Source organism: Octodon degus, unplaced genomic scaffold (genome assembly GCF_000260255.1).
Source record: "Octodon degus isolate 3935 unplaced genomic scaffold, OctDeg1.0 scaffold00157, whole genome shotgun sequence".
Classification (NCBI taxonomy): Eukaryota; Metazoa; Chordata; class Mammalia; order Rodentia; family Octodontidae; genus Octodon; species Octodon degus.
The window spans coordinates 6,688,210-6,700,717 of NW_004524733.1; the positions used below are offsets into that span (position 1 = coordinate 6,688,210).

Here is a 12,508-nt window from a genome sequence, read left to right on the forward strand (position 1 = left end):
CCACCACTGATGTCATGAGTGATTAAGTTACAAGGACCAGGGGCCAGGGAGATGGCTCAATGGAATAAGCGCTTCCCTGACAAGCACAAGGGCTTGAGTTCAATCCCCAGCTCTGCAAAAAAAAAAAAAAAAAAAAAAAAAGACCAGTAAGTTAAATGCAGCAAATACATTTTTGACTGATCATTCATATTTTCAACTTATGGTGGGTTCATTAGGGTGCAACACCACTGAGAGTCAGTCAAGGATCCTCTGCAGAGTCCCTTCCCTCCTTCCAGAGCAAACCCTTCTCCACATACTTCAAAACATGTGATGCCTCCTTAATACACACCAGGCCTCTATCATCACTGAAAACTGATCATTGATACTGTTTTTTTCTGTCTATGTGTCCCTTTTTCCAAGTAAAACAATGAGCTCTTTTCAGGCTTAGATCAAGTCCCATTTACTTCTGAATCTTCATTCACACTGTACATAGAATGTGACAAATGCACAGTAAGGGGCTGTCAACCATCTGTGGAGGTGCTCCTTCCACTCCCCTTCTAGTTCACTCAAAAAGCCTCCAGCTTGATCTGGTAGTGGGCCTTGGTCCCTGCCCTCTCAATTTATGCAGAACATTTTGCTGCTTGGAGTCTCTCCATCCAACACAATATATTTTCACAAAGCAAAGCTTCACAGAAAGCCAACATGGCCCCACCCACTTAGTCTTCCCTCACAGAGGTATGCAGTATGTCAATACAAGCTGGATGTGTCCGCAAACACATGGACATCCTCTGAACTCAATCTCTGGCCTAGGTAAGTTTTTCTATGCCTCAATTATATTTGCTCTTGATCAGTGTGTATATGGTATGCAACACTGCATTGAATTATTAACAATACTGCTTGAAAGCAAGGATTACAGCAAGGGAAATGTCAAGGGGACAAAATCCTGAATTTAATGGTGCCAAATGCCAAGAAGGAAATGCTTCCACCAGGGCCTCATCCCAAGGTCATGCACAAAGATAAGAGGACTCAGGCAAATACAGAAGCAAAAAGCCTGACAGTTCTAAAAATCACAACTTAAACAAACATTTATGGATCTAGTATATTTTGTTATAAAATAATTAAAACAAGAAGAAAAATCTTAAACACTGTAATTTGGAAACAATTGAGTAGGCTATAAGTCTACACAAGGCAAATGATACTTTCTATTATACTACCTTCTCTGGCTTTTACTCAAGAACATTTTTTTAAAGACAAAAAAGAGAAAAAGTGAGAGAATAACACATCTAAAGGACTGTTTTGTTTGTTTGTTTGTTTTTTAATTTCTGCATTTGGTACAGAGTCTCACTACACAGCTCCACCATGCCCAGACTAGGTTGCTGGCTCAAGGAGCCCAGGACCAGGGTGGGCTTGGCAGTGCGACTGGGGATTGAACCCCAGTCCCTGCACTTGCCTAAGTAGGCGCTTAGTCCACAGAGCTATCTCACTGGCCCTAGGACTGGGTTTTGAGAGAAGACAGGGACTTCGTAGCAGGTATTTTTTTTTCTTTTTGAGACAGAATTCACTATACAGCTGGCCTTAAACTTACTTTGTAGCCCAAGCTGGCCTCAAACTCGCAACAATTTTCCTGTCTCAGTCCCTTGAGTGTTGGGATTACAGGTGTGCACCACCATGTCCAGTCCCAAAATGTCTTTTTTTACTTTATATTTTTTGGTAGTGGAGACCAAACTCAGGACCTTGTGCTTGCCAGGTAGGCCGCTGAGTTATGTCCCTGGCCCCCAGCAGTCTTTGAGAACATTGAAACTATACTCAGTCTCTGTCAGTCCTCTTTTTAATCCTGCCCTCAGGATCCTGTCAGGAGCGAGAGATACAGCTTGGTTTGGGTTTTCTGGCCACTATAGTAGAGTAATGCCTTCTCAGCTTCCCAAATTTGAGGTCCCCATACAAAACCCTCAGGGCCTTCCTTGGGAATAGGAATTAGTGGCCACTGTTGTTTGTCACTGGTCTGGCTTGTAGCACCTGGAGGAAATTTTAATTCTATGAAATCCAATCTTCAGGGATTTGGGCAAGTGGAGTTCTGCTAGCAAAAGGGCTGCTCTGTTCTTCACTAACATCTCCACCTACAACTTGGCAATCGGGATTTATTAGTAGAATAGCTCCTTCTCCTCTGTGCTCTGAAAACCACTGCAACTGTGCATTCCAGGAGGAAGCACCTCTGGTTTCTCCCTGCTTGGAACTGTGTGACGCAACAGAGACCACTTTCACGTCTTGGCCACAAGATGGCAGTATACCAGAGTACAAATTCTGAGGACCAAGGTCTAAAGCGAGGGAGGGGTGGGGGGAATGCTGAAATTGAAATCTATTTGTTTTATAAGAAAAGTGAACATTGTAAGTATTTTTATTTTTCCAGGAACCAATTATTATTAAATCTTACATATTCAACGTAAACCAAGTCTCCACGTTCTGGGGCACCGTAGAAGCCTATCACTTTGTCCCCCAAACATGTCCCCACATCTTCCAAACCTGGGGTAAGAGCCACCTACCGCAGGAGACTACCCTTGAGCCTCGTGCGCCCTTTACCTCTGTTCCAGATTCTTCCTTTCAGATCCCTCCGCCAGGGGCTTCAGAACGAAATATTGTTTCTGCTCGAGCCGAGCCTCAGACCAATGGACAGAGAATCACCTCGTTTCACCAAAGGTAAAGACTTTACAGTTCACCTAACGGGACAGGTAGTGGTGTGAAAAGACGAGGAACAAGTTTTAAAAGGTAAAGAAAAATAAGTGAGGAGAAAGAAGGAGTGCTGTGGTGCGGGAAGTAAGGGGGGAAATAAAATAAAAATGAAGGGGCACGAAAGAACACGAAAGGACGAGAAAAAGGGGGAGGGAGTGCAGAAATAAAGAAAAGGTCGAGAAAAGAAATAGGGAGAGAAAGGGGAAAAGGGAAATGGAGAAAATAGAGGCAATGACTAACGAAGTAAAAAGGAAAAGAGGAAACATAAATAGTGGCAAAGTAGAAGCACAGAAAGCAGGAAGGGGCAGAGCAGCGGGTAAGCCTGCTGGGGAGCAATCCGGGAGACCGGGACAGCGATCCCCCAAAGGCGGTTTAGGGGAGAGAAGAGCGGTCAGGTGGGAAAAGGAGCGTAGAAGTGAGGAGAAAGAGACAGAAACTGAGGTAAATTCGCGTGCTTCTGTGAACTTTGCTTAAGGTACTTATTGGCCACGCGTGCTGTTCGCCTGACAGCTCACATGGGGACCGCTCTCTGCACCCCAAGTCTCCTGTCAGGGGCGGAGGTTCCGAGCCCGCGCGCCCGCTCGCGCTGTCGGCGCGCCTCCAGAGGGGGCTCCTCTGCCGCGGCCCAAGGGCGTTCCCGTCCCTCAGAGGAGACCCGCGCGGCTGGCCGGGGTGAGGAGGCGCTGCGCTTGGCGGCGGCCGCTCGGCAGTTTCTGTGGAGAGGATGCGCCCTGAACGCGGAGAAAGGCGGACCTGAGGCGCCGGGCGCGAAGCAGGGGAAGCCGGCGGGAGGGCTCGGTGGCAGCGCAGGCGAAGGTGCGGGCGGCTGCGGGGGCGCGGGAGCGGGAGCGGGAGCGGGGACGCAGCGTGGAGGAGCCCAGCCCGCGCCTGCCAGGGAAAAGGCGTCCTCTGCCGCCCCTAAACTAATTTACGCGCTGTCAAGGCCCGGGCTGACGGGAGGCGCGGCTAGCGCTCTAGCTCCGGGCTCCCGCCGCGCCTCTGCCGGCACAGCCGGGAGAGCCCGAGAGCCGGGAGGGAGGAGGGAGAGAGGGAGGGAGGGAGGGAGGGAGGGCGCAAGGAGGGAGCCGTGAGCGAGGGCGCGCCTCAGCCTCCCTCAGCCCCGCCACCCGCCCAGCTCGCAACCCCAGGTCCGCCCCAGCCCAGCTCACACTTGGAAAACTTAGGGCAGCGCGGGAGCCGTGTGTGGCACCTCGGCGGGGCAGCCGTGGCCGGGGGCGGGGCAGGGGGAACCAAAAGGTTCCTCTCAGAGCTGTTTGTCCAGCTGTTTCTATTCGCACCCTGAGCAGTACAACCAGAAGGGAGCCGAACCGAGGCTCAGGGCGGCTAGTTTTAGACGCAAATTTCCAACTCTTGTCCTTTCAACTTGTCTTTTCCAGACACCCTGGCGTCCCCTCAGACTAGCCCCGCGGGCACACACCTGTCTGCCTTCTCTGACCTCGAAGGCCTGGCAACACCTAAGTCTGAGAAAATGGCCCAGTCCAAGATCGACTGCCGCTCACCTGTCGGCCTTGACTGCTGCAACTGCTGCCTGGACCTGGCCAACCGGAGCGGGCTGCAGCAGGGCAACAGCCCGGAAAACAACAACGCGGGCAGCCCTACCGTGAGCAACTTTAAGCAGCTGCAAGAGAAGTTGATCTTTGAGAACCTCAATGCTGACAAGCTAAACAACATAATGCGGCAAGATTCGCTAGAGCCTGTGCTGCGCGACCCCTGCTACTTGATCAACGAGGGGATTTGCAGTCGCAAAATCGACCAAACCATGCTCTCCATCCTGCTCTTCTTCCACAGGTAGGTAGTTGGGCACATGGTTATTTGTGCATTTCTGCATACACCTTCCCCTGCTAGACCCTTCCTTCTAGCAAAAGGGGGAAAGCAGGAAGTTCACCAGGGGCACTGGGGAGGTCAGGTTCACAGGCTGCTCTAACTGGACCTTTGGTTACCTGGAGATTTGCACAGCTCAGGGGAGGCCTAGCAGGTGTGAGCGTGTTTGGAAGGTCGCCTATGAACTCTGGAGTTTCATAAGAACTCTGGAGCCAAGAGGTGGGCAGACCCTCTATAGTTTACAAGTAGCTATGGGTACCCCTCTTCTCAAATGCACAGCCCCTCAGTCCATTCTGCTATGATGTCCAATCTTTAATCTGAGTTCCACCCTACTGAGAAGTTCACTTCTAAGTGTCCAGATTCCAAATGAAACTACCAGGGCTTTTAAATGACTTAGTGGCCCTGACTGACAGAACAAGCAAAATGTCAGGACAATTTAGGTTGCTGCTGGTCTTGGAAGGTACAAGGAGGGAAACAAAAATAGAGACTTTTGAGAATTTTGTGAGTCTAGAAAGGGAGGACCCCACTCCCTCCATAGATCAAAGCCTTTGATTTTGAATGTAAGCAAAATACAACTCTACAAAGTAACTAGGATTTCTTATATACCTCAAGAGCTGCATATGGCAGGTGAATGAGTGAATTCATTTCACCCATGCAGGTATCTGTTCCCGTGTAGGTCAAACTCACTAGAAATCTTTGTGGGGAGGCAAGAAAGGGAGCAAGGAAGAGAGAAACACAGTGGCACATCCAAAGTTGCTGCTGTCCCCTTTGGGGACACAAATTGGCTTCTGTCCCCCAGTCTGAGAGACTTTGGTGAGAACAACAACTAAGGCAGTGTAAAGTAGGGAAGGGGACACTTCAGGAAAGTTTACTGTGGAAATCAGTGGGGTGTGTGTGTGCATGTGCGTGCGCACGCACGCATGCACGTATGCATGCACGCACACAAAGTGTTTTTAGAATAAAAGCAAGTATATGCTCAATGACACAGTTATGTACAACAAAGACATTTAGGCCATGACAAACCTACATGGTAGTACAAGTTATGTCCCTCCCTTTACATGTGAGGCTAAGAAAATTGTCTGACCTCTCTGATCTCTCTAAGGCTTCTTGGAGCTGAGGTTCTTTGTCATGGACAGGGAGTATTCCTAAAGCAATAAGAAATCGTGAGCATTCACAGACTACCTGGGTGGCCCTAAGCCCTAAGCCTCAAACAAAAATATCCAAAAGCAGTTTAGAAACGCAGGAGCTACCCTCACTGCTAAGGCCTGGTTTGCCTCCCTTGTCCCAAGATGAATCCACCACTGCCTTACCCTCACCTTAGCCACAGTAGTTCCAGGCAGGAATCAGCAAGGCTCCTGACTTTGTTAGTGTTATCAGAACAAGCTGTATTTCTCAGGCATTTTCAATGCCATTAAGACCCTTTCCCATCTATTACTTCACTTTAGGTATCAAATTATCTCGTTGTCTAAAATAAAGCAAACCATGGAAAGAATAGATTTCAAGAAAATCCTCAAAATATATATTTAAAAAATATACTTGAAAGATTACAAGTATATTCAGCCCATAGAAGCTGAAACCCTGCAGAGTGAAATCCCGAACATGATCCTAATGATTTGGATTCTGGTGTGGGGTTAGGGGTTGGAGATTTGGGATGTGCCTGGGAAAATGGCCCATATAATTTGCATTCTTTCAACTAGAAGAGAAACTTCCCTCACCCTGGGCAGGGGAGGAAGGGAGGTGAAGTATGAGAGGAGAATGCTTCCTCTGGCTCTAGATCTGGGCCTAGGTGTGTTAGATCTGACTGAGCAAGGTGTGAAGATGGGAGCCTGAAATTGAAGTATTCACCTGTGCTATACCTATGATTGTCTTGGTTGGGTTTCTTGAATAGAGACTTCTTTTGTCATCCACTGTATTGACACTGCTTTATTGATACTCGGTTCTTGACAAAGCCTGAAAATCCTAGAGAATTGGGATGGGAGGTATTGAAGGCAATGGTTGAGGAAGGAAAGTGAGCTATTCGGTACACTTGAGTACCCTGCCTCCTGAGATCAGAGCAACTCAGTGTCCTAAATCACTAAGGAACAAATCAAGAGGCTGTCAGGCTTCCTTGAAGTTTAGGTGTGAGTGACAGGGTTCTGTAGTAGCAATCTTATTAGTTTTGCTAGTACAAATCGTTCTCTCATTTTCCTTGACAACTGGGACCTTACAGATCAGAGGTTCTAAATTCAGTTTAGACTTCACCCAGAATGGCATGCTCATTAGCACACTAGGCAACCTTTATTGCTGGTCATTGAATTTCTCCAGTGTTTGGACTGGATAGCTTTCTTCTAAGTGAACATTTCCTCTCTTGATTTAATTCCCTGGATTTCTATCTTCGTATTTTAGCTATCGTGTTTATTCTCATTCCATCTCATGATTAGGCATTTCAGGCTTCTGTTAGAATGTCTTTTTCCTTTGTGGACTTTCAATGCCACCACCTATGCTGGGAAAGTTACTGTCCCCACGCCTCCTTCTGCAGCACATTCCGCTGCTTTTGGGGCACCCATACTGTTGGGAAGAGGGCAGGACACATTCTTCATTTATATCTGTTTTGTCTGATTTGACCTATCCTTGGCTCCCATCTTAGCTCATGGTTTCCTTGAAGTACAAGAGTGTAGGAAATTTGAGAAGAGGAATGTGTTTGGGTTTAAGTGTAACTATTCTTTTTTTTTAAGTTATAATCACACGCAGTAACTCAGGCTGATAGAAGTCTTGCTGGACAATGCTACTATGTATGGTAATGAGGATACAGCCTGTTGGTTTGTGAATGGTGCCTCTAAACTATTTGGAGGAAGAGATGTGTTTTAAATACTACCCCTTCAATTTTATGTAACTAATAAATACAAAGGCTTAATAGCTGGCATTTATTATACATTGATATCTTTATACTCTCATTTAAATTTATAGCAACCTGATAAACTAGTATTATCAACCATTTTCGTTTTATAAAGAAAGAAACTGAGGCTTGGAAAAATTAACTTTACCAGTGCTTCACAGTGAAGAGTAGACCCAAGACTCCAAATGAGGTCATGGATTCTGGGGTGTATTGATTATGAACAAAAATTGTTTAAAACACTGAAAACCCAGGCATGGTGGTACACTTCTGTAATCCCAACACTTGGGAGGCTGAGGCAAGAGGATTATTATGAGTTCAAGACCAGTGGGCTACAAAGTGAGCTTAAGGCCAGCCTGAGCTGTATAGTGACACCCTGTCTCAAAAATAAGATTTTAAAAAGGAACTAAATGCTAAAGAAATTGTTATAATACTAAATATTGTCTGTAAAACAGACATGTGAGCCCAGAGCCTTTCTAACTGGTCAAAATATCTTTATTATGTAGGGTAATCACCTATCTTAGCCCTGGGACACAGGAGTTTTGGTAGTCAAACTGGGACAGTCCCAGGGAACTTGGAATAGTCACCCTATTATTAGGGGACTCTACCTTGCATTTGAATAAGCTTCTAGGACTGGAAAATTTAGGTGGGAGATAGAATACACTGGACTATATATAAAAAACTTCACAAATTGACATTTGAAGGTCTTCAGTCCTCTAATCTGTAAGGTAGATATAGCAAGCAGGGATGGAAGTGTTGGCAGTATTCTGTTGTGATTGCTATAACCTCATATTTATTTATTTTATTTATTCATATTTATTTCTAAGATTTTACCCAAAACTTCTATGTCAACTCTTTTGCCCTTGGCTCCAGAGCATGCCTGCCCAGTGTGTCTGAAATATTTTGACTCATGCATGCCCTTCAGCTCCAGAAGCCCTAGTATTCTGCCTTTAAGCATCTGACCTAGCACCCAGTGATTTCCACACATAGATATTCAGAAATAGTAATAATAGCAAATATATCTGATTGCCCATGTGTGCTAATTCATTTACCATTCTCTATTGGGCTGATATATAGTAACACAAAGGAAGTATATAGATTCAGAAATCAAGTTTTCAAGAAAATTTTACATAAAAATATTTCAGCTTTAATTGAGTCTTAGAACTAATGATTCCAGAGACTGAGCGTGGTGGTGCGTGCCTATAATTCCAGCTCTTGGGAGGCTGTAAACAGGCAGATAACTACTAGTTTGATCTGGTAGTGAGACCCTGAACACCCTGTAGACCCTTCCCTGAAATACAAGAGAAAAAATAATGATTCCAGGTCTGTTGTATATTCCTGGACCTAGCTTCTGAGGAGGTAACCACTTGCATGGTGTGACATGAAGAGCTTCCTGCTGTAGTGTCTAAATTCATACCATTTAAGATTCAGTTCCCTGTCCCTGCACCATCAAAAATTCTCTCCCATAGCACCAGTGGTATGTAGACCACACCGTGAGAAACCCTGAATTAGAGATTGCAACCTTTTGTCAACTAATTTACCATTTGATTTAGGGATAGAATTCTTTGCCACAGAGAGGTTTTGGGTTTCTATGTGGTTAAGCCTGACATTCTTTGCCTTTGTGATTTTTACTTTTGGTACCAAGCTTTGAAAATCTTTCCTTCACACAAAGTAATTTAAAATAGCTATTTCCTGTGTCTAGTGGTCTGACAAAGAAGAAACACTCTTGGATTAAGAGACAATCTCCATTAAAAACTCAAATGCCTTTGCAGACCTTATTTTCATAGTTTGGATACCTCATGAGAACCTTGAAAGAAACTGTCCTTTTGCTGAGACTCAGATGTGAATCTCATGTGCTAGGAGGTTAATATGTAAAGGCCAATCTTTTTACTAACGAATAAACCTGGCACACCTATTAGTACCTGCTACTATATATGGGTATGTGTTATATATTCACGTATTGTATAAAATAGTACGGTAAAATATATTAAAAACATTGCCATTTTAGTCAGTTTAAGAAATATATATGGTATATCATATATATGGTTTATGTCATATATCAACCATCATCATTTGTAGAACTTTCTCATCATCCCAAATAGAAAACTATACAATGACATCTCACTGCCCTCCTGCCAAATCCATGGTATCTTGCTTCACTTTCTGTCTCTATGACTTTGCCTATTCTGAGTATTTCATGTAAATAGAATCATACAGTTTATGTCCTTTGAGCCTGACCTCTTTCACTTAGCTTAATGTTTTCAAGGGTCATCCATGTTGTAGCAAGTATCAATATTTTGCCCCTTTTGAGTGAGCAATGTTCTACTGTATTGACACATTTTGCTTATTCATTCATCCATCAATGGATACTTCGTTTATGCCTTTTGACTACTATGAAGAATGCTGCTATAGCTGGGAATGGTGGTACACACCTATCATCTCATTGATCTGTGATGCTGAGGCAGGATCAAAAATTTAAACCCAACCTAGGCAATTTAGTGACTTAGCAACATCTTGTCTCAAAAAATAGAAATAAGGACTGGAGATGTAACAGTGTAGATGCCCTGAGTTCAACCATCAGTACTGAAATACAGAATGCTGCTGTGAACACTATTGTACAACTATCTGTATCATTTGCTGTTTTCAGTTATTTTGGGTATCTACCTGACAGTGGCATTTTTCACTACCTACTTTTCAGCATAATTCTTGGTCCTATGCACACAACCTACACTGATCACTCTCACAAAATGAAGAAATGTTGGGCTGGCAAAATAGCTCAGTGGATTAAAGCACCTGCAAGTAGGCGCAGGGGCCGGGGCTTCCATCCCCAGGCCTGTAGTGCTGGTCCTGGCCCCCTGGGCACGCTGAGCTAGCAATTGAGACTGGGAGTGCAGCACTCATCTGTAATTCCAGTTCTTGGGAGGCTGTAAGCAGGTGGATCACTATGAATCTGATCTAGTAGTGAGACCCTGAACACCTGGTAGACCCTTCCCTAAAAATACAAAAAAAAAAAAAAGAAAAAATGTTTATTTCTTTTAGAACATTATTCTTCTCCCTGAGTCAGCTGCTAATGCTTGATGACCATGAAATCTAAGAAGTTTAGCAAAATTATGATGTTAACTGGGAAAATGATATGTTTTCAGAATGTTCATGAACTAGAGACTGGCAAAAGTTTTTATGCATATCTCTCATGAGTGGCCAGGATCCGGCATACCTTTTAGAACAATAACATATGGTACCATGACTTATAATTGATTATTTTGTGTGGCTTTGTTTCTCATATCTTCAGTGTGACAGATCACTGGGAGTAGAGTTTTATAGGAGAGGCAGAGAGATAATGCTGGAGTTCAAGAGTCCAGGAAAGGTCTATCTTGGGTGGGCTGCTGCTGTGCAGTGATCTAAGAGGCAGGAGAGTTTAAGGGGTCTGGTTGGAAGGTTTATGCTCTAAAAGAAAGATGGTAAGAATAGACTGAGTTTCATCTACTCTTGGTTTTAGCCCAGAGTAGACCCATGTGAGACCATATCTCAGAAAATAACTCCTTTCAGGGTGACCTTATTTTCCCTCCTTGCCTGAAGAGAAGGTTAACACTCCTGCTAATATTTGTACTTGCAGATAAACTGACAAGCTTTCAATTCCAGGTCAAGTGTTGGCTTCTTTCCAGATGTAGTTCTTAAAACTAAGGAGTCTAAATGAATGGAGATGTATGTGTATAGCCAAAGCTGACAATTTCTAGGCTGCCTGAATGATGGAACCCTGCAGAGGTCTTGCTAGCACTTGGTAGGTCAGTTGAGAGGAACAAGGTAGGCTATGTCTACCTGGCTATGTCTGGTGGTGACAGTCTCACTGTCTTTGCTCACCATGATTCTGCTCCTAACCTGAACTTTCTCCTCTTATGTAAGGCATCCCTCAAGATAATAGCAAAGCCAGAATCTGTCATAGCTGTCTGGGTTTACATAACAAATCAGTTGGTATCATACAATAGTTTCTTCAACCTTGGAAAGACTAACATGCTAAATGAGACTAAAGCTTAAATTCATCTAGTGGGGCATTTTGTGTACTCATTGTACTCAAGGTAGAGTATTCTATGACCCTTTTAAATAAGGAGAGTAATAATGGCCCATGATGTACTATGCCATCCCAATGACTACAATAATAGGACAAGGGGTAGGGCTTTACTGTAATGCTACAGCGTTTGTAGACCAAGCCCTCCATGGAACTCCATGGGCTAATAGAAGCCCTGTGAATGTGAAAAGATTATATCCAGGTCTCAGAGCAGCCTAGATGTGTTGGGGAATCAGCTCAGAAGAGACAGTCTCTGGAAGCCATTGCCTATCATGCTGAAATCCAGTTTAGCTGAGGGGTTGAAATGAGGATGAAATGGTGTCTTTGAGAGCAGAAAGAAAACATACTATTCCAGGAAGTAGGGGATTCTTTAAGCAAGCAAGGCAAGTTAATTGGTGCCTTCTAGGTAAAATTCTCTTGCCTGAAGTTGCAATTACTATTGGAAATGATCTAAGAGGTGTAAGATTGCAACCAGCACAGGAGACTGAATAAGAAGCAGACACAGCGCAAGGTAAAATCAGAGCTAGAAGCAGGCTTGGCTAGTGGTGGCCCAGGCACACTATCAGCCTTCCTCTCAAGGTAGTCATTTTCCTCAAAAAGTGGGCCTCTTCCTATGGACAAAGAATCACAGGGACCTTCTCTGTCCTTCCTTGAAGGAAGAATTTACTCAAAAAGTAGGTTTGAGTATTCAACCTACTTCTCTTCAAGGGAGCTAAACTATATCTATTCACACGTTAGGGATCTGGCTAGGATTTGCACTACTCCTCACTGTTTCAGCTGGTGCTATCTCTGAATAAAAGTGGAGTGAGAAATAAGAAGGAAGGAAATGACTTCAATGGTTCCTTCCTGGCTTGCCCCCCAACTCCACAGGCCCCTCCTTCAGTGATGTCAGACTCCCAGGCTGGGATTGGTCTAGAACAGCCTGAGGGCTTTGAGTCATATCTCTTGTAGTGCCTTTTGCAACTGAGCCAGGTTGCTGAAGCTTCAAGCTTCTGCTTGCTCAGTGCTGGCTTTCCCTGAGGGCA

The 12,508-nt window shown here is 44.5% G+C and overlaps 1 protein-coding gene across 2 annotated transcripts in view; it reads left to right on the forward strand.

The window, feature by feature from the left end:
- Nucleotides 1-2,573: 2,573 nt before the first annotated feature.
- Nucleotides 2,574-12,508, forward strand: part of Tsc22d3 (TSC22 domain family member 3) — a 61,249-nt gene continuing 51,314 nt past the window's right edge. Inside the window, exons 1-2 of one of the 2 annotated variants that reach the window (XM_023702708.1) lie at nt 2,574-2,673; nt 4,104-4,515. In XM_023702708.1, the coding sequence (XP_023558476.1) occupies nt 2,643-2,673; nt 4,104-4,515 (443 nt within the window). In that variant the 5' untranslated portion in view covers nt 2,574-2,642. Of the gene's footprint in view, nt 2,674-3,366; nt 3,523-4,103; nt 4,516-12,508 lie in introns of those variants that run through there. The other variant, XM_004642623.2, reaches the window with a different exon arrangement.